The 23,255-nt window shown below is 36.0% G+C and overlaps 1 protein-coding gene across 5 annotated transcripts in view; it reads right to left on the bottom strand.

The window, feature by feature from the left end:
• The window catches only part of EPHA7 (EPH receptor A7), a 180,042-nt gene that overhangs the window by 105,808 nt on the left and 50,979 nt on the right, over positions 1 to 23,255 (bottom strand). For all 5 annotated transcript variants that reach the window (XM_063153027.1, XM_063153030.1, XM_063153026.1 and 2 more), the window contains exons 4-5: positions 19,393 to 19,548; positions 18,191 to 18,526 (exon numbers count right to left, since the gene is read on the bottom strand). In XM_063153027.1, coding sequence (XP_063009097.1) covers positions 18,191 to 18,526; positions 19,393 to 19,548 — 492 coding nt within the window. The remainder of the gene's footprint in view (positions 1 to 18,190; positions 18,527 to 19,392; positions 19,549 to 23,255) is intronic.

Here is a 23,255-nt window from a genome sequence, read left to right on the forward strand (position 1 = left end):
ATATCATAAATCTTATTAGCCCGCTCCTCAAATGCAAAACATTACCTCAACAAGAATCTAGAGAATGCTTTAAAAACAATTTATAAATTGACTTTCTTCCTTCAGCAGTATGGACTTTACCTCCCCTTCAGTCTTTTACTTAAAGTTTTCAAAATCAAGATTAATAAAGAAACAACTTCCAGAAGATCCCTGTTATCACTAGTGAGAATCATAATTTAGTTGATCATTAAGAAAAGCACCATGTTTGTGCATGGCCAGAGGAGGGGAATACACCATTGGGTGGGAGTCCTCCCATCACAGGACCCAAAAATGTAGAAGTTCCAAAGCTTCAGCTGAGTATCTGAGTTTTGTTCTTCCCCTTATGGCTGAGTCAACAAAATGCAATTTGGAGCAAGAAGGTGGCAAAAGAATCACAGCTTCACACAGCAAATGTGTGAGGATGAATGGTGGCTTTGAGAATGTGTTGAAAGAGGAACCAGGAGGCTGAGGCTTCACACCTCTGCCTTTGCTCCCCCCTCAGCTGGAGATGTGGGAAATTGTCCTCTGTGTTCGTACCTAAAATTTACCCTGTGATTACCTCCTAATATTATTAGTGGTTTGGATTTGCTGACTATTCATGACTTTACCTATATTTCAAAAAAATCCCAAAAATAACAAAATGGATCCCCAAAGTTTAGTATGCTCTGCTGTTCTTTCCACCTACTTTTGTGTGATCGTAGAGACAATCAGGTTTAAAATTGTCTGTCCTGCAGCCATTGGAACAGAAGCTTATACCCATAAACTGAACAAATTCTTGAGCTTTAAGAGTGTTACAATGTGGCAGAAAGGTGACATCTAAGCTTTAAAACACTTCCAATTTAAAATAAACCCAAGATCTCTCCACATGAAAGATACAAAAGCAATGGTGCTGTCTCCATAAAATTATTCCTCTCATTTGGAGTAGTGGGGTGAGAAAAAACATTAGCCATGAAAATGCAGTTTAATGCGACCAATCTTGTTATTTTAGAGTACTGGGTGAACAGCTTTTTAACTGCAACGAGGTCCAGATCTTCCCAGGTGCAATTAGGGAATGAAGGAATGCATCAGTGCTACAGTTTAAAAATGGCTGTATTAAAGACCTGGTTTTATCCAATGGAAGACTTTCCCTGAACACTGCAGAAAGATTCACAAGGGTCAGGTTGCCAAGAAAAGTCACAATTATTAGTTATTAAAAGCAAAGTTCCAGAAATAAACTCTTTCAGACAGCTCACAATCTCAGGACTTTTTTTTTTTTTTTTTAATAAGTAAATATATTATTAAAATATCCTTAAGGGTTTACTCTGTTACCGGCTCTATCTGTCTAAAAGCTTCATGATGCCTGGTGAGATTTGTTTCTTTCTTATGCACAACTCACAGCTACCCAGTACATCCAACAGAGCTGCAGGAGACATAAACTTTCTCAAAAAGCTGGTGACACACTGGACTGGTCCTGTTTAAAATTTCTCTTTAAAATGTACAAGGGTTTAGATATAGAGGCATGAAAAAGTCTGTTTAGGGAGGTTTAGAAGAATTTCAGCCAAAAATAATTTGGCCATTACTGAACAAAAAACGCCAATACCTCTAGATTAAAATGAAAACAAGGCAAATTCTATTTTTCATTTTAACAAGAAAAGGATAAAACCCCCAAAAAAACCAAATCATGGAAGACAGACTACTTTAACCTATCTTTGTATTTAGAAAGCCACTAGCAAAACAGTATCTGAACGCCTCACAGTCATTAATGGATTTCTCCTCACAATGCTTCTTTGATGCAAAGAAGTTCTATTATCCTTATTCTTCTTGTGAAGAACAGTGTCATGGAGAGATTAAGTCATTTATCCAAAGTAACACAAGATGCCTATGGGAATGACTATGTAATTTATCACGGATCTCAAGAGCCGCAGTCCACTGCCTGAACCAGTAGACCATTCTCTTCTTAACACACAAGAGCTGTTGTACAGTACCTTAAATGACCTTTCAAAAAGGCTATTTTGTGTGTGGCTTTTGCTCTATCACCATTCTGAAGAAAGCTGTTAAAGCAAAATACTTTGAGAGAGCTGAATTAAGCACCCTGTATCTTGCCTCAACACCAGCTGTGAAACTTGGGAACACATACACTTTCAAACCAAATATTACAGATCTCTTGGAAGTCAGCAGCGAAGTTAAAGCTCAGCAGCTTGGCAGCTGGAAAAGATCCTTCATGCTCTGCAAATGACCATACTTTATTCAAGTAGTTTAAAGGTTTTTTCCAAAGCTTTTTTTATTCCTGTGACTGAAAAGAACTACTTATGCTCGCAATATACGTCTCAATATATGGTAGAAGCCATTGGGTAACTACCAAAATATGCTCTTTCCCAGTGCACTGAAGAGCTCTGTTTATCATTAGGTAAAGCTGCTTAAAAAGAAAAGGCAGTCAATTGTTTTCTCTTTATATTCAACAAATGGTTTCAGTTTTAATGTAATTCAAACTACAGGAGCACCCATGAGACTGGTAGTCTAAAACACTGGGTCAGTATCTGCCTCTGAATACACAAATTAATTAAAATATGCTATTTAAAGAAAAAAAAACTACTAAAGTTTTGTCTTTATCCAAAGAGCAAGTAAAATTCACATCAGCAACCTAAAATTCTCAAGCCACTATGTTCACCTGAAGGGATCATGACCAGGAGTGAAAAGTTTACTGGGTCATGCTCCTTTATTCTTACCGTCTCTTTTGAGTGACTGCCAAAACCTCTGCTTATGATGAAGTTTATGAAGAAGAAAATGAACTGAGATCATAATTTAAATTCCACACAGATCACAAACAAGTTTCATATGGTAGCAATTTTTGGTCACTGGTTTCCAGAATTTGAATTGGTGACCTAAAGGTGAAAGATTCTGCATTCCAATATCAATCTCCATGCTGTTTATTGTTCCAGCTTTCTGAAGTTCAAAGTGATAGAAGTGAGAGTTACATGGTTTAACACTTGTCTCCACTTTAGAACCACTTCAATATTTTCAGGTTTTTTCCCTTAAAATAATTCTAAGCATAAACCACAATTACACTAAATTTTCTAGTGTATGAAGAACTTTTGATTTAAAAAAAAAGAACCTCCATTAAATAAGAAAATAATCTGTCACATAATAAAATTATGATATTTAAGAAGCCCTGTTATGAAAAAAAATTGTGTTACAAGTTCAATTGTGCCTTTGTAAAGCTGTCTGCTTCTTTCAAGGGCTTTTAGTTATAAGCATCATACAGATTGCTTTGGCTAACTTAAAAATTATAAAAACAAAAAAAAATCCTATGATTTTAAGATTTCATTATTTCCCTCACAAATCCTCATATTTTATTAATTCTTTTTTAAAATTTTTTCCTAATCCATCCATCCTGTTCTGTTCTGTACTTAAAACATGAAACTTAACTAACACATTACTTTATCAGTTTCAGTGATAAACCGAACAAATTTATTTCCAGGAAATGGACTTGTGAAAATTCTCAAGGAATTCTCAGCTGCATCTGAAGTTTTCTTCTGTCAAAACCTTTGAAGAAAAACAACTTTTTTTTTCATTAGGGAATGAGAAAGAAACTGAGCGGAAACAGAGAAGGAAAAAACCACTTTCAGAAAAATTAGACAGGAATTTCCAAAATACTCAGTGTTTCTAAACTGTAGGCAACGAAATGAAAGATTTGCACCATGCAATTATTTATTTTTAACCAGTAAGGCATTTTGTTCTGTTTTTTAAATACCTTAGCTGTTCACCAGTTTTTTTTAATGAGACAGACACAAGAAAAAAGAACAGCCTCACCTATAAATTTATGGCCATGCTATTTAATCTTCTGTTTTAATAGTACATTTTTTAAAGGTTTATCTTTTACCCACATAGCAATGAAACGCAAATCTGAACACAATTTGAAATCCTTAATTTGATATTGGGGGGGGACTTCTAATTTATCCTGAAAACGCACCAGTTCTACAAAGTAACTCTTTGGCATACAGAGCTCGTACTGTGAGAGTTATACATTATTCAAGAGAAAAAAATTATTTTTTTGGTACCTAGTTTCACAACCTGGTAACTATTTCTTAGAGACCGATAGACTTTTATGATCTGTGTTTTTAATTATTTTTTTTATCAGCCACCATTTTCTACCATTGCCCTTTCCTGCTTTACATTATGCAAATCCCAACTATGTCAACAAAAGCAACTAGACCACAACATCTGTACAAACCCATTAAGCTAAGAGAAAAAAAAAAGACAAAAAAAAAAAAGAAAGGACCCAAAATTTGTTTCATGGCCTATTTGGTTTAACAACAGACCCAGTGCCCATTCAAGCACATATAATTCAGAAGGCCTGCCTGCCAGCAATAAAGACTGAAATTGGATACTTTGTGAGATTAATTACCTAGATAGGGCATGATAATGCTAGTCAAATGGGAAGGTAATTAAAGTGCACCTTCCATGAAAATTATTCATTGCTGATGGATCCGGTGACAGATAAATCAAAAGGCACTTAAAAAAGCTACAGGTTAACTTTGTGGAAGTCCGTTCCTCCCTGGAAGCCCCTGCAACCATGCTCCTATTGTCAGACAGAAGGAGGGTAAGGTGGCCTCCGAGAAAGGGGAGCCCAGGGAAAAGTGACCAGCATTGTGCCTGCGCACAAAGGGGCAGCTAGAGTGGAACCAGCCGGCCGGCAGCCCTCAGACTCCTGGACCTCTCTGCTTGCACGCTGTAAAGGGCTGTTGCACCATGAAAGGCAGCAAGTGATGAATTAATAAGTTGACTGGTCCCCCGGGTGCAATCCTTACAGGCGGAGGACATGCCGCGGTAATCAAACGGGGCTATAAATTGTGTACATTGAGTGGCACAAAACGCATCTCACTTCATCACCGCTAAGTCAAGACTTCCTGAATTTGTCATTAACTCTTTGGCTTCAATATATTTATTTAAACAGTAAAAGTAAGAGAAAGAGCTTACAATAACAAAAGGGCAACTGATACTACCCAACGGGATATACAGTCTAATGGAGATCACTGACTTTTACTTTCTACAGCTACATGGGTCAAAATCCACTCCTTTTACACCAAAGCTCCCCCTGAGATGCACCAATTGAGTCCAAAACATTACACTACATGCACTTCTGAACACAGAAAAAATCCTCAAAACCACAGGATCAAGTTATTTTTTACAGTAAAATTCCTGAGTATTTATTCCATATTTGAAAAAAATGGAGTGTTTACAGGGGTAAGCATTTCTCAAATCCCAGATTTTTACCGAAAATTTCTAAACAACCTTATATTAAATGTAACATGTGAGATTATTAAATACATGAAAAAGGACCAATATATGAAAACAGTTCAATAATGACCACCTTCTCTTTATGTTGGTTTTTGGGGTTTTTTTGTTGGTTTTTTTTTTTTTTTTTAATGTATGCTATCTCTCTAGGTTGTGATACTGAATAATACTGGCTGTTAAGAGGTAGTTCAATAGAAAGCAATTTTGTGCCACCCTATTTGTCCTTAGTACTCATTTTAAATGGCTTAGATACCTATAAGAGTTAAAGAGAATCTTACCACTGACTCTGAATCAAAGCATAAATAGGTAAGAGAGCATTTTTTAGAAATTCTTTACAAAATTTCTTCTATCAAAAACATACTTGAGGTTTTTCCACATTTTCAAACAACAGTTCTGTGTGTTTTATCAATAGCTTCAAAACTATTTTACACATTCCCTGAATATTTTTACCTTCCCTAGGCTTCATAGTGAGTAAAGGAAAGGAAGATTTAAGTCAGTATTGAAACATAATGCAAACTTTAAAAATAGGAACTACAAACTGAAGTACTTTCTGTGGGTCCAATACAAAGCATAACCCTTTTTCAAAACCGAATTTATGAAACAAGCTATGATTGTTCCCAGGAGTGTTCTACATTCACAGAAATTTATATGACCGTGTGACCAAGACAAGCATGGTACCAGTTTACCGACTTCACTCCAGTTGGCAGCTGTGGTACTTCCTCCAGAAAAGGAGCTGTGCTGATTTTATGAATAGGTTTATCACTTTGAGATTGGCTCATTACAATATTTTGCAAGAAGTCAAATTTTATAGACCTCCTGATCTATAAATTTACCTCAGGAGACTTGGTAAACTTAATCTAGTAAAGTAAATGGCACTAGAGTTGAGAATGGAGTATGAACACAAGCTTGTTCATACTGTTACTTTGTTAGCGTGCTTAGCTAGTTGGGCATAATTCTGGCAATCTCAACATGGGAACAGTGTTTTGAGAGACATAATAAGTTAATTTTGCAAGTATGAGCCCTGACATGCCAGGAACAGAGGGTGAATCCTGATCTCTTTCAAGCAGGCTTAGCTTTGGTAAACAGGGAACACCCATTAGTTTCTTTAAGAGTCCCAGTGCCTGCCTGCTGGTATTCCAGTGGAGTTTGAGCTATCAATTTAGATCTACAGACTGCTAAATGAGATGGGACATGTCTGCCTGAGACATCACCACCAACCTCTCAGTATAGGACTGGAAAGTAGTCTTTCTGGCGTACGGAATTTACTCTCCAAAACTTTGTGAATGTGACAATACTCTGAGAGCCTGGGGTACCTGCCAGGGAAAAAGTTGAGAAAGAGCCCCCAAGAGTTTGGTGAAGGAGTTCACTTTCTCTACTCACTGATTATCTGACTGTAATTGTTCTGTGCCACTGCTGATCAAATTAATTTTTATATGGAAGGCTGTAACACTGATGGGTGGCCATCACTGGATTATTGTAGGCAAAATAAGCTGAAAGGCACCTGCTGCCATCCTAATGGGGACTCTTAACTAGCATTACAATAAAAATAAATCATAGCACAATTATTTTAAATTTTTAAAACATTTTAAACATTAAAGCTATAAACTGCAATCAACTGAAATATCCCTATTTTCAGGACACACCTGTATATGAATATCCTCACTAAGCACCTTGGTTAATTCAGTCCTTGGTAAACACCTTCAAAGAGTCATAATAACATGAATTACTAATAAGACAAGCAAATTATTTTCTAGAGTTTTAAAATCCCACAGACAAACTATTTTAAAATTTGCTTGCTTGCTTAGTATTCTCTTGAAAATAAGTAAAATCATGTAAATATTTAATGCTAGCATTGTGGCAGAAATTAAAATTTGTGTATGTGGGGTGTGGGAGGAAGAGGGCATTGAAGTCATCAACTTTTGCCAGTTAATTTAGGTGGCTAAATAGGGAAGGTAATCTAACGCTTCCTCTGTAATTAAGGACGAGTCGATGCACAATTCCTAAACTTGGCTCCTGTTCCAAATCACTCCCTAAAGAAACCTATCAATCTCCACTGACTACAACAATGTAAATATCCACCAAAGATTTAAATGCTAATGTTTAATGCCAACATCAAAGAGCAGAATGCTTAGCCCTAAAATACTTCATGTGATTAACTCTACACAATATAAAGTGCAATGACACTTTTCCCTCTTCGTTACCAGTTAAGCTGCAGTACAAAAAATTAGAACTAAGGGTGAAATTTTGATCTCAGCCACACAAGGGAATATTTGGAATAATTCCACAGGAGGTCCACAGAGACACATCATTACTGCATTGGCTCTGAAATATTAGCATCCAATTCCTCATTTCACAGCCATGATTAGAGGCTGTATGAACTTAAATAGACTCTTTAGAGAAATAAATGGCATTTCTCCACATAAGCATCAGGGTTTGCTAGCTTTGAATCTGCTCTGCTGACTCAGCCACTACTGCCTGATAGGAGTTTGGATATTATGGAAAACTATGAGCTCTCCATGATGCATTAGGAAATGGGATTCTCAAAAAAAAAAGAACCGTTTATGTGACAGACAGATAGAAAAGGTCAAAAGGAGAGATGGCAAATAGATCCATCAGGAGACATGAGATGGCAGATACAGAAACTGAAGGGCCTGCTGCTGCAAATACACATATATAAGAGAAAACACCAGATTCAATGGATAATTTTGTACAAGCTGTTGAAACGCACGTAGTAGTTTAGGAGGGGTCATGTAAAGCAAAGCTAAGAACCACAGTGACAGGACCTCATCCCTAATCTTAAACCTGCTTAAAAAGAAATGAGATCTCTCTGAAAAATTCTGAAAAATATACTAACAAGATAGAAGAAAGAGTGATTAAAAGGAGATTGAGCTACATGTAGGTGTGTGTGTGTGTGTGTGTATGTGTGCGTGTGTGTATGTAAACATGTGTGTATCTGTCTCTCACTCTCCTTTTCTTATATAGCAGAAACAAGATGGAAGTGAGATATGAAACATCCCATTCTGCACTTCTAAGATTTCCTGCATTAACACTAGAAAAATTCAAGCAGTTCTGTGAATATTTTTTCTTAAGGTTTTCTGTGTTTTTGCACATGTGGATTCTCTTGTGTCTGACACCATTTGCCTCATTCAGTAAGGAATGAGGTCTTTATTGGCCCACTGACGACAGGTAAGATCTGAAGACATCTACTTCTCTGTCAAACATAGTTTAAAATGGTTAAAAACCATAGACAGAGGGTAAAGGAGCGGAAGGAAAATTTTTCAAAGAGATGTGTATTTAGCATGCTCACAGAGCCTTAGATGTTTAGAAAACTGAGCTAAAAATGACCTCTTCTTAATTAGCATTAATATCAAAAATGGTCTGAGTCACACAGCTTTTGACTCTTGTTGTGAAAATTTAAATGTATAAATGAAAAGCAGCAATTCAGTCTTATTCATTTTGAAGGCTGCCAACACAAATAAACTACCTTATAGAAACATAAAAAGCAGCTTGTTATAAGCTCGAATTGAGGACATTTATATTGGTCCCACAGTAAGAAGATTTCTGTGTCATTACCATGAGCATGATTTAGTTGTATTATGTTCACATGTAGACACCATTATGTAACACTTAGCTCAGACAAATGGCTCTGTTCTTGATCTTTCTTATTCTACTGTAGTTAATGAACAAATATTGTTAAAAATTGGGACACTAATTATCTGATGTCGACATGTTATGGATAATTAAGAACTGCTCACTCTGAAGCCATGCTAATTGTTTTTCACATGTCTCCTTCTCTTGTCCTTGTGTCCTCAACAAGGCAAGCAGCTACAGGTTTATACGTACATCTCTGTCACGTACTTTGTCACAAAACATACATCATCCTTTCTGGCTCATCCCCGATTAATTTTGCTGGCTTGCAGCAATTATCTCTCCCTTTGTGACTGACCTCCTGGTAAATGGAGTGCATGATCACTGGGCAATTTTTTCCTGCGTATTTTACCACTGAATTGATCTTTGTTGGCTGACCACAATAGGATACACTAAATTTAAGTCATAAAATAGTTGAAGTTGAGAGGAAGCGGTGTGTTTTAGCAATTGTAGCTGACAGCTGTAAAAATCAAATCTTGATAATGTTCTCTCATTTACCCTATTACTTGGATCAGTTGGTTAAAGCTGTTAATGATCCTCTTGGATCAATGTCGTTTGCTTGTAGCTATAATTTACTGCATTGGTGGATTAGTACAGATGTTTTCATAGATAGCTCTGCATCATTCCACCAGATTGCTGTCTGCATCAAATTTGCTTCCATTCATCACTAACGAAGCAAAGAAAAAGATAATCAGCATCTCCTATCTTAACATTAACTATTGAACTTGGGATAACACTTTTATTGTTGTCAATTTCCAGCCTTCAACCATGGCTTCCTCAGTAAATTGCCCTGAGAGTTCTCTCTAGAAATAGAACCAATTAGATATTTTGACTGTCACAGGGAAAAACTACAGAAATGCTTAACTGTACAAAACAATACATACACTAAAGAGTAGTAGATAAAACTGCTCACTTAGGAGCATGCCCTATGGAGTCAGGGCTGGTTCTATCACATACAAAGCAGAAGAAACTACATAGGGCAGAGACATGTCAAAGTTGGCAAAAATTGTTCAGGCTATTAATTATTGAGACTATTCCAGCACCTGAAAAATCTGCTGACACCCAGGGGTTGTCATAGTGGGTAAGTCAGCAATGGTGTATTAAGGGAGATGTCTCCCTTTCCTATTACCCCACTACCATTAGAAAGATCATATCCATCTCTTAAGAATTTGTCTATCTTCACCCTTTCCTGCCAGAGGTGAACCATTTATTCTTGGGCCATTAATACTCCCTAAACTGCCAGAAGGCCATGAGCCAGAAGAGGAAGACTTGTATTTTTCCACTGAGGGCCCATTTAGCCAAATCTGGTTTTCCTTTAAAAAAAAGGAGGCTTATTGGCACATGCAAAAAAAAAATAAAATAAGTAACTGAATAAAATATGATGTGCTCCAAAAGAGAAGCAGAACAATCTCTGACTATATTTCTAGAGAGAATACATATAAAAAAAGGAAACTGGAAAGACACTGTTTTAAATTTCTGGACAATTCTACATGGCATCATTTAAGTTTAATGAAGAAAATTCTTTAGCTCTCCCTATACAAGCTACCTTCTCTCTTCTAAAGATTTGCACAGGAGTCATTACAGTAGGTTGGCTCCATGCCATGCTGTCATCAAATGCTTCACTGTATAGAAATGTTACAGTCTAAGATTTTTTTAATTCACTACATTCAACCTTAATTAGGATTTCACATTTGGTAGCACTTATATACTTGCAATAGTGCCTTTCAACAGTGATGTTCATTTCTTATTGAAAAAGCGTCTGAGCACTTAAAAGGTTTTGTTTGTTCTAATGACAATGGCACTTTAATTCTTCAAAAGTTCTGAAACAAATAAACAACACTGAGTTCAGAGTTCCTACTGATGATGTCCTGCATTTATTTATATCCTAATCCAGTTACCATAGCCACAGCTCACAGGAAGCAGTAAAAGGAAGATCTGGGGATGTTGTTCTGCTGTGAAAATCAAAGGTCTGTGAAGTTGTACATTCTTCACACATAAGTTAATTAGCTGCTCTAGAATGTGTATCACCAAGTATAAATATATCAAGTGATTTCTTGTCTTTGTAGTGCAGCTATCCTGGAAGACTTTGACACTAGCTGGGTTGTCACAGAACTATGTATTAAAGTTCCCAAAAAGTATAAAAAAGTGCAAAGAGCTTCTAAACTGGTAAAAAGAACTTGTTGACATGAGAAAAAAATAACTATGGATGAAGGGAAAGAAGAAGGGATTTTTGAGGGTTTAAAAATTCACCCAGCAGGTGTCACAAGTAGAGCTCTTTAATCTTAAAAACCTTTCAAAGATTGGGCATAGGCAGTGTGATATTAATACTTGCTTTTTCAGATCAGGGTTAATTTTTCATCACTGTTTTTATGAACTGGTTTAACTCATAAATATTGAGGAGATAGCTGGTCCATGTTTTTAAAAGAAAAAAAGGGCTTCTAGTCCTTTGTGTGACATCAGTAAAGTAATCCCTCCTTTCCACAGCAAAATTGTACTTTATGTTGCTCATTTTCTTCCTCAAGTACACAGTTTTTTATTGTGCAGCTGGTGAAATTATTCTTGAGTGGTGTACATTAGAGCATGGTGACATAACCTGCTTTTTCAATAGCTCAGTGCACAGGAAAGTCAATAGCCCTGCGGCTGTCATGCTTCTCTGAGCAGGTTGCCACCAAACATTCAACATACATAGCTTAATCAGACCATTTCTAATTTGGAGCTCTGCTTCTGTGAAGCTGAAGCTTTACTTTATCTTTGTGTAGTTACACTACAGTGTGCTTCCCATTCTTTTCACATCTAACTACTGTAAAATTCACATAAACCTTATAGAAAAAAATTAGTTTCTTAGCAAAAATTATTACATCTCTTCCAAAAAAGCTTTTATGATAGAGCTGAACAGGCAAGATTTCTTATATCCATTTAAAAAAACCCAAAAAACTCAGAAGCAAACAAAATACCAAAACAACAACAACAAATTTTTAGTAAGCTATACAAAAAATTCCAATTACATTCAGTCACAAACTGATGTGGAAAAACCTGACATAATCAGACTCAAAATGTGATATGAAGTTAAAGCTTCCTTTCAGGATGACAGAGAGCCCATTGCTTTTGTTCCTGTGTGTTCTGATAGAGCATAAGGTTCAAATCCTGCTCCTATTGAAGTCAATGACAAAGCTTCCATTGACTTCAGTGGTGCAGGATCAGACCCTAAGCAACACAGCTAGCATCTGCTTGCTTTTTTATCTCTCTTATCTTTCAGTAAAAAATATTGGAACAAATTAGAACTAAATGATAGAAAAAAAATTAATATAAATTAATTTTCTTATAAAATGCACTGCTCGTCATTGCAAATTTTTTGTGACTATACATGTTCTGTGTATGTATAAAAGGTATTATCAAAACTCCCAAATATATGTGCCATACCATATTATATCCTAGACACATGTTTCCTTCTTTGTGAAACTCCTAAAGAAAAATCTAACTTTTAATAATCTAGTAATAATGCCCCAAACTTGCAATTCTGTAGTATCTCTATAACCTTGTGGATGTCACAATATTAAATATGACCTGATACAATCAGTGAATGAACAAACTGCTTTCCTTGATCTGATGGCATTTGCTATACAGAGACTGGATTCTTATCAAGTTTTTATCCATCAGTTTAATTCAGGTATAAACTCAGTTATCGCCTCCTGTAAAAAAATCTGTGATATTAGTTCAGTGTAATGTGATTGCAGATCAATAGGCAGTCTTAGCTCCACAAAAATAACCTCATCCATTCTTTTAATGTACTGAAAAGACATCTAAAAAGGTAAAAGAATAATAACTGTCATATGCAACTAATTTCTACTTTTTTTTTTCCGTTTTTAGTTGATGACTATGAAATGCAGAACACTTACACTGCAATGCTTTCTGCCTACTGGTCTAGGAAAAATTTTTAAAATATTAAAATATATCTTAAATATTATTAAGAAAAAGCATAGACATCCATACAGCTCCCATTAAAAAAAATAAGCAAAAGGTAACCCAAATGCAGTCATCATCACATATATGTTTCTAAAAACTTCAGTTTAATGAAAGCATTTAGTGAATATTACATTCCAAAAGTGACTTTTTGTAAAATAATTCCCACAGCTCAACAAGTGAAACACTTTTGGTAAAAAGAAAACATTATTTTTTATAATCTGCATTCTTTTTACATGAGGAATTGCTTTTAAAAAAATATATACTGATGTTGTAGCCATATTAATGTGTGAAAACAGTTGGACGTTAGGAGATGAAGTATAGCTCGAAAAGTAAAGTCATTAGCAGGAAATAGCCAAGGGAACCTATAGCTAAATGAAGTCCACTGAAATGGGAAAACACTGAAGAAATGTCAAGTTGAACACTGAAGCTATTTGTAATAAGCTGTCATGTAGCACTAGAAGTGAACATTGGATGGAAGATGCATATGAAGGCAGATTAAAACAACTTGGTGGCACAATGGGAAGAAAGCAAAATGGCCTGGGGAAAGGAGGGAAGTGAGAATAGGACTAGAACGCTGAGGTCACAGTGACTGGGAAAGCTGCAGCATCAATCCTCTCGGCTGCCGCCTCTGCTGGGGGACAGCTCATCGCTGAAGAAAAGCCAGGCTGAAGTGAGACTGACAGGAACAGGAAACAAGTAGATGGTCAGTAGTGCAGAGACTATGAAAGAAGAGACTTTAAAAAATGAGTAGGGATAATTGAGAGCTGGGAAAAAGAGTAAAGAAACAAAGAAAAGAAAAATTATAAGCAGCAAGAATGAAAGGAGAATGTAACATGAGAGAATGTGAAGTGTCTCTCTTGTTTAGAGAGACTTCAGAATTAGCTAAGAAAGGCAGAACCCATCCCACAGATTTGCATTTATGCATTCAGCCATTTCTTCTTGTCATGTAAATCAACGGTGCTGCTGATAATAGTCATGATTTTATAGCATGCAATATTTTTTTCAGTTCAAGTTGCTGGTTTAATGTAAATTTGACAAATTCAGCTTCCTTTTTTTTAACTGTGAAATTTGGAATCTGTTTTTTTTGTAGGAAAAGGTCTTAAAACTGAACTCTAAGATGTAAAAATGGAATAGCAGCAAATCAAACTATACAAAGGAAATTGTTACTAAAAACCAATGTTTTTCAAGAGTAAGCCTTGATTATGGAACTGGATCAGGGGTTTTTAACCACTTGAAGTGGTCAGCATTAAGTGCATGTGAAGGCACAGCATGACCTAAGAGTGCTATGGGGCACCCTTTTCTTGCTGTGAAGAAGCAGCAAGCATTAACAAGTGCTCCCTGCCCAAGAGCAATGAGTACATTTAGGGACAGTCATTGGCATTACATTTTAACTTCTGTTTGTCTTAGTTAGTTACAGTAATAAGGCATGATGAGAGTCCCCTTGGATGTGATTTTTTTCTTTTCAATGACTATAAAGGCAATTTAAACTGGCTCAGGACACATACTTATATTTTCTCAAACCCTGATAAATTTTGGTATTCATTCAAAATAACCTAAGTTTTATTAAGGCCAGGGAAGTTGGGTGTATATAACTCCTTTCCAGAGATGAGGCCATTGTTAATTCAGAAAGATCCTAGAGGAAAGGATGCAGAAAGACAGTTTTAAAAACACACTATCTTTGCAAAAATGTCAAAAGAAAAATTATAAAATTATTATTGAAGCGTATTTTGTAAAATGAAAATGCATGAACGTCAAAATAGAACAAATATTCATCTGCAGTGAAACCTACTCAATTTCACCTTTTGGAAAAGGTGCATGGAAAAAATGTAAAATTTGGTAAGGAATTTGATGGATCCAAAGGAACTACCAGTGCAACTGAAAGGGGAATATCTTATCAGGGAAGTGGTCAATTTTATCTTTGGTAAAAACCCATTCTTCCAAAGGTAGGGCTTGTCAGCTGTTTGCCAGGTGCAGCTCTTTATTTGTTTATTGTAACTAGAGTTTATTCACATTCAAGTCTGAATTCTACAAGGATGCAGGGGTTCCCATAGATCAGCTTGCAGTACTGGGATGACATCCTGTATTCTTTATATGGTGTGGGATAGGCAAGATATGAAACAAGATGGTTTACTCCTAGGGGACTTTGTGTACTTAATCTTGTCAGAAAAAAAGAAAACAAAGCAAAACCAAAAGCCTCATGGTTCTTGGCTGAAGCATAAAAATAAGCCGCATGACAATTGATAGCCTAGTCACAAAGTCTTTTTAAAACAAGGAATGAACAGCAATGTGTCATACGTGTATATATATAAATATATATATAAGTGATGTGAAATGATACCTACCCACTTGCAGTCATTTTATTGTATTATTTTCACAAATATAAATAGGTTTTTATCCACCACCTGTCTCTTTTATGTGGCATGCTCTCTTTGTCTCATCAGAAGCTTGTTATATGTGGGCGAAGAAACACTGAATGTATTCTATAACCCCATTCTTTTATCAATAATTTCCTGTTATCATTACACAATGATTTGAATTTTGGGACTATGGACACAAAGGAGCAATTCAATTAAACCAAAACTACAAAGGGAAAATCTCATTGCAATCCTCTGTGCAACTGGTGAACCCAGTAATTATATATAGCCACCTATTGTGTTAGCATAATAACATGTGAAGAAGGTTTAGTTAGACACATTTACACACATAAAAAGCAATATGGGCACAAAAAAAAGTCAGTTTTTTCAGAAGTATAGAACAGTCACACAGGAACAAATGAGAGCTGCATGAATCCTAGTTTACTTGGCTATAAATAAATCCAACATTTTCTTTCTCTCTATAGTAAAATAAAAGAGAAACACAGAAGCATAACAGTTTCCTTTGAGCAACCAGTCTCTTTCTGTTCAATTATAGTCATCAATCTGTTCCACCTAAAATATTTTCCTCCTTGAGAAACCAAAGAAATCAGCATTAGGATCCAAAACATGCTGTTGCAAAAATAATGTAGAAGAGGTCTTTTGCTAAATGCATTTGTTCTGAATGTCTGTATTTTCTTTAACACAAATTTTGAGATTCTGTGAAAAAAAAAGCTGCATTAATGTGGCACTTCTAATCAGAAAATCTTGAAAAGCTTCGTAAGGAAAAATGAAGGTTACCTTCATTTTACAGAGAAAACTGCAACAAAAAGAGCTTAAAGCCATTTTTTTCTTCCAAAATCTGTCCTCCATGTATATTCCATTTAGGTGCCAAATTGGAAGCCTCTAAATCTTTACATTCAGAAGTGCTAAACAGGCAAAGCTTCAGTCATACCCTTTCTCTAAACAGTGTCAAATCTGGACTGTGTGTAATCCCACAGGAAACTAGAGAGTAGGGAAGGAACGGAGTCAGATCTCCCACCTCATGGTCTTACAAAGCTTGTCTAGGATGTTGAAGATTTTTGATTACATCTTTAGTAAAGTCTATATATGCAAGCTATAGTTTCACTAACATCTCTGGGCTGGATGTGAGGATCATTTCATAAAATCACACAGCTTGTGTTACATTTAAGATAGACCAGGATAACCATATTATAGCTTCAGGCCTAATAAAAACCTTCTAAATCCTTGACTATGGCAACACAAAATGATGAACAATAATGAGCTGTCCTGGAGAAAACACAACAAACTTTTGATAAAGGCTTTTTCATCTCATTGAGATGTGGTACTAGCCACTAAATTGCACTGGTTCTTCCTTTACCCTGTGTGCCACTGAACCATCAAAGCACATAAAGTAAAGCCAATTTGATTCAGCTAAATAGGAAAAAGTCCAAATCCTCTTCTTCATATGATAGTTCTGTACAGTCATCTAGAGAGCAGAACACTGTCCACCTGTGCATGTTTGGAGAATTATTCTGAAGATGAAAAATCATGGTGCCAAAATAATATCATCTGTGGTACTAAAATAGTCTCAGAGTAAGTTTTCTGTTCTGAAAATCTCATCATAAACTTCAAGAACTGAATGAACACAGAGACGAATCCTTTCAGCCACAAAGATGGCTCCAAAATAATGTAAAACGTGCTCTTGGAATCCATAAAAGCACTATAGGGAGATTAAACACTCCAGCCTAACTTCAACAACCATATCAACTATCCTAAATTTGGGGGAAGGAAGGAAGGTTTTGAATCTCTTGTCCCTTATTTTTTTTTTTTTTTTGAGATTATTATCTTTAAAGTACAAAATAATTACAGTTTTTCTTGTTTGTTTACCCTGTTTGGTGAGTTTGTTCTTAGTTCAAAACATTACTTTAGGGGATCATTTCTACTGCACTAAAAAAAACAAACCCGTGATTCACAGTCATTGAAATTTCCTCCAAGACATAAGTATGAAATATCCTTTAAAATATTAGTCAGCTGTTCTTACAGAAAGAATCACATTCGTTATTCACTTTATATTTTCTTTTACCATGAAAAGTAATAGTAAAAATGCTATTTAATATTTCTTTAAAAGCCAGATCTTGCAAATAATATTTTGTTTTAGACTGTTAAAATTACAAAAGGTTAGCTTTACTATCCTCCCTTTAGGAACACAGCATACTATTGTCTGTAATTTTATCAAAAAGCAACTGGCCAGTTCAGAAACCTAAATCTGAGAATTCTTCTTTTTTTTTTTTGTTCAGTTGCAGACAACTAAAGCCCTTTTTTTTCCCTGGGGTGATATGCTGGTTTGATTTTATTTCCCCTGACATTTCACCTGTCAGATTATGATAAATAGAAGAAACAAAGAATAATCAGCACATTGTCATTGCATCTCATAATCAAATATCTGGAAATATAAGATAAATCAGAAATATTGTCCTGAGGGCAAACATTAACACTGAAAACACCATCAGAAATCCAAATCATCTTCCAGTGACCTAGGAGTCCCATACATGTTTTAAAAATTCAAAAAGGAAATCTTCATAGAACTCTCACATATATTTTTTTATCTTCAAATACTAGGGAATTAACTATAATGAAGTGAGAACAAAATAAAAAAAAAAAAAGTTCCTAAGTTAAGAAACTCTATTTTATAAAAAAAGCTGTATGCCTTCTTTAAGTCTTCTGTGAATGCTTTCTGAAAGCAATCCTGAGGTCAAGAAACAGGACAGGTTATCCTGAAATAGTACAAGCTCAAATTAAATAGCTGGCAAGGCGAAAAGATTAATGAGCCAGAGCACACTAAACATGCTCCTGATTTACTGCACCTATAGTTTGCATGTTCCAAATTTCTCTCAGCCTCACAGTGCTGAGATTCGTAAGTGATGAAAGCTTACCTGCTTGGCCGGTGGTAATACTGACAGCGGCAAAAAGCCTCTGGGAACGGCTCAAGTCAGAAACCCCATTCACAGCTTCGACTTCAAACGTGTAGTTAGCGTGAGCTAGCAGGTCCATGACAGTGACATAGTTATCTACTAATCCAGTTTGCTGGGGCATATATCCAATGTTACTCCCACAGGGAACACACTCGCCCTGCTCCCAGCTGCACCTCTTGCACAAGATGCGGTAGGTCACATCGCTTCTTCCCCCGTTGTCAGCGGGAGGACTCCACTCCAAACTCACGGTCGTCTGGTTGATATTGAAAATTAGGTTCTGTGGTGCAGATGGAGGTCCTACATAATACACAAAGAAGTCCACGGTAATTACACAAAACCACAGCGGGACACACAGGTAGCATTTTAATTACTGAGACAGAAAACACTTGAAGCATTTTCCTTCACATAAACATTTCATTATTTTTAGTACAGGCTATATAAAAGCATTCTTGAACTCATTTGATAAGAGCTTTATTTATTTTCCATTAAGACATCAGAATAACAACTGTGTATATTTACTGCAACTGATTTTTAGCTGTTTCTCTTCTACATAATTAAAAAGAATAGTTAATATACTTTAAAAGTTCTCTTTTACAGGTTTTCCGCATATGGGGTTTGTTCATCTCTTCTAAACATGCTGCACAAGCTGCATCTAGTCTTTTGTTATCAGCTCTGATATGATTTACAGAGATATTTAGTGATATTTTGAATTTAGGAGACTTCCACTATTTGAACCACCAATCTGTGTCAGCCAATCTATTTGCAGTTAGAAGGTAAAGTCAGATCCAATTACAGTTCAATCAAAGTGCAGCTCCACAGAGGCTACTTTTCATTTTTCACATTACTAATTTTGGTATTATATCACATAACGCATATTGTCTGCAACAATTTAGGGAGAACTGGGCCTGTATTATATCTATTACAGTGAGTTATGCACTTATGCAACATGCAATGTTTTCCAAAGCTGTACCAAGCAAACTTGAAAATTATATTTATGCTGATTCTGTATTCACTGTCAACACTTTTTCTGCCTTTCAGTTTCTTTTACCATTGCAAATGTACTTTTCAAACCCAGGAAAAGCCAGACAAAACTACTCGCTGCAAGTGGCTGCACCTGGTTGGTTAAGCAACGTCCTTTACTATTAAATTCATGACTCACTCACTTGTGCATGCGACATATGGTGGATCAGAAGGTGCTCTGTAATAGCTATCTTCACAGTCGCATCTGGAAGATCCTTCCTTGTCAGAGAAGCTGTGAGTGGGGCAGCGGGAGCACTGCAGATCTTGTGAGGAGGATTTGTAGAACCCACGGCCACATGCTAAAGCAGAACAAAACAAATTAAGATTTCGATTTGCAGGGACTTCTATCCTGTCTTTTTTTGCTTCTGTCACATGAGGTACACATTTCTGTAAACACCTAAACTGCCCACTCTGTTATGTTGGCTCAAGCAAGATATGCTCACAATTTCTTTTTCTTCAGATGATGCTGTTGATTTTGTGGCAATTTTATGAGTTCAAGTATATACTATATGTATCACAACAGCTAGCAGTACAATTTTTCAAAACAGAGGGCCACATAAATACAAGAAGGATCTGTTTTTCACCAAAGAAAAGTACAATAATGTTGTGAAATATCTGGGGGCCTGCAATAGGCCTAAACAAAAGGAAAACACTCTAGAGATCTGCTGCAAGGCCACTGAAGCGTTTGCAGTATCTGAACTAGTTGTTTTGGAGCAAAATTTATTCTTCCCTGATTTCAGAAATCCAAAGAATCTGTAATCCACCAGAAATCCCTGATCCTGAGGAAAGAACGAGGCATGAACTTTTGCTTAAAAGACGACTCTGGTAAGAACATTAAGAAAGAGGAAGAAAGCAGACAGCACAAACTTCTCAACTGGTTTTCCCAGTTTCACAGAAGGACACAAGTAGGTTGAAATTAACTTATTAAAACTTTCAAGAAAAAGACAAAAGGAAGGCAACAGGAAAAACAAGAGAACTTCTTGCTTTGGTTTGTTTACTGTGAACCCAAAAAATGTGTTGTGTCACAACGCTGATGTTTAGAAATACTTCTTGCAGCTACTGCCACAGTTCCCAAGGCAGAAACACACATGAAACACATCAACTATTAGACTTGCAAGAAGAGCACTGCAACCTAGACAGACAACTTAAGAATGTATAAACTATGAGAACTGTAAGGAATGAGGAAGAGAGAAGTGGGGATCCAACAACACTAAAACTGAAAACAGATTAAGACTCAGTTTCAACACCAAGGTTACAGGCAAACTTACAAACACCGTCAACATGCAAAACAAAACACAAAAGTCCTCCAGAACCTTCTGATAAGGTAGAAGTATTTTCAACCAGACTATTTAACTCTTTTTTTTTCCTTCCAACCCTAACAGACACTCTAACCTTCTTAAGCTATCACCTGTATGCAAAGGAAAGGGACAGAGGGTGAAACTTTGTACTGGGTATCAAAATTTTAAATCTAGTTAAATAGTCATTCTGTATTCAGAGGGAGAGAATTTACTTTGGTTACATTCATATTTGCTTGGATATTTTCTCAGAACAGAAATGCAAAGTATCAAAAGACACTGATATTTGGAACAGTTATTTCAGTTGTCTGGTACTGCAGTGATGGAAAGAGCATGAAAACAATGAACTTTATCTAAAGCTCGCTAAGTCAATGAGGAGTACCTTTGACTTTAATAGCCCTTGGACTGGACCCATAGTGTTGCTAAAGCAACGTGAGTCATATTAGTCTGATTAATTTTATGCAACAGAGAAAAAAAATAAATGCAGCAATAATTAAGACAACAACAGATAAAAGCTGGTGAATTATGTAAATCAACAATGGATAACAACAGTAGGACATTCAGACTGTCTATTAGTCTATCAATATACTAAGCTTTTTAAGAAAAATATGCTTAAAATAGCCATAACATTTACAGTTTGTTGTGCTAAAAAACAGCCCAGTGGATGGAAGCTAAATTATTTGGCAGAGCCAATTAGCATGCAAAGCTTGTAGCCTTTGATTTTGACAAAGGGGCACAAGTTTGCATTAGAAGAAAATCTAATCCTATATGTAAAATGTGCTATAGCTTGATTTTGCCACAGGAGCTCTTATATATGCTCTTTAGAAAAGACAACAAAAAGAATTTTAGAGAAGCACTTTAGATAAACATGACCTGTGAATTCAACAGGCATGTGGCAAATTCAACTCAAAATTATCCTTTTTTAGCTTCATCCAAGGTTGTTTCAGAATTTTCTGACCGAAGCACACAAAAGCTGAACAGATTTGTATACACGTACCTTAAGAAATGCATTTAAACTTCTGTCCACTTTTTTAGTACTTGCAATAGAAATGTAGCTAAAATTACCACATAATAGTTTCCTGCCTTTCTTAAATTGTCATGTTCCTCTTACACCAAACAAAACACTGGACAAATACCCCGGAACTTCCAACATGTAGTTCTCTGCAAAGCAAAGAGCAACTTAAAAGGCAAAGTTCCCTACTGTGTTTCCAGTCTGTCCTTCTCAGCAGGGAACATTACACGGCAAAGATGCAGAGAGTAAAATAAAGATTTCAGACAGAAATAAAAAAATGTAAACAGTTCACTTTTGGGTTTGGTTTTTTGTTGTTTTTTTTTTTTTTTTTTGTTGTTGTTGTTTGTTTGTTTTTTGCTGATGACTTGATCAAGACATTTATATGCTTAGTCACTCACTATTTAAAGTAAGTGTGCATTTCATTTCTTGTTAGAGTTCAAAGGATCTGAGTGTCTGTGGCTAGTTTACATGACTGAAAGCCAATTATTGTCCCGCACAGCATAACACAGGCAGCAGGTTCAGGCATTCATGTCATGCTACCATTCCATCAGCTTTTTGTCCACTAAGAGGCTTGTGACCACTTTTAATAACCACTCCTTTAACTCATAAATCTTAGAGATATAAGGGGCAGAATATTCTAGAACTGAATTTTTTAACAGTATGAAAACAGCACTTTTAAATAGGATTTTTAAAAACTTTGTAGTTCTTCAGAAAGGAGGACATGCAGGACTGTACACTCCCATCTTTCTTCATAAAATTAAATTTCTCACTTTTTTTTTCAGGCTAACAGTAGAATACTTCTATTGCTTAAAACCTGGAGGCCTACGGGTCCTTTTCTGTTCTTAACACATACCATTGTCCTTGCAAAGAAAATTACAACTGAAAACTCTCCTAACATGGTGTTGCACAGACCACTTATGAAGGTGTGAGAACTTGCCAGTCAGCTACACAGATAACAGATGGGAAAGAATAATTCAAAAATACTGGTTTGATTGTTTTTTCCATTCCCTTTTTTTGTCCTTCCTTGCCAAATTGCAATGGCGGATGTTTTTTTTTATTTTATGAGTAATTTAGATAGATTGTTTTGCTCTACACTATTTTAGTTCTACATATTTTGATTCAATTTAGTTCTTCATGTAATATTTTTAAGATTACAGGGACAGGTGGTATAAAATCCCCACTGCTGCTACCTCCATAAGGAACACTAAAAATCTTAATTGCAAAAAGCCAAAAACAAACACAGTAGCCAAACAACACTCAGAGCTCTGTACATGCAAATCTAAAGGTGATAAATACAGCTACTCTTTCACAAAAGTATCTCATGGCAAAGCTTCAGGCAACTCAAATGACATTTGATCACACATCTATTTTAATATTTCATTTCATTAGTACAGAAAAGCACTCATTAGCTGCACTTCTTCCCTATAAAGGGAGCCTAAATTATAAGTCAAGGCACAGAACTCAAGCAATGACAGAAGATATGCAGGGGGATATAACTGGTCAGATGGCACTCTGATGCTGTAGTTTTAATCCTCATCATTGCTGATCTGATTAAAATGTGCACTCATTTGGTGTTCCTCAAGGAAGTTAAGATCCAGCAGTAGTTTTGCAACTGAAGGGCTTCTGGGGTATGACAAATGGCAGTACAGGGGTGGGGAGAAAGGCAAGTAAGGCAGCACAAAATACAGCTCTCTTCCAT

The sequence above is a fragment of the Melospiza melodia genome, chromosome 3 (assembly GCF_035770615.1).
Source record: "Melospiza melodia melodia isolate bMelMel2 chromosome 3, bMelMel2.pri, whole genome shotgun sequence".
In the NCBI taxonomy this organism is placed as follows: Eukaryota; Metazoa; Chordata; class Aves; order Passeriformes; family Passerellidae; genus Melospiza; species Melospiza melodia.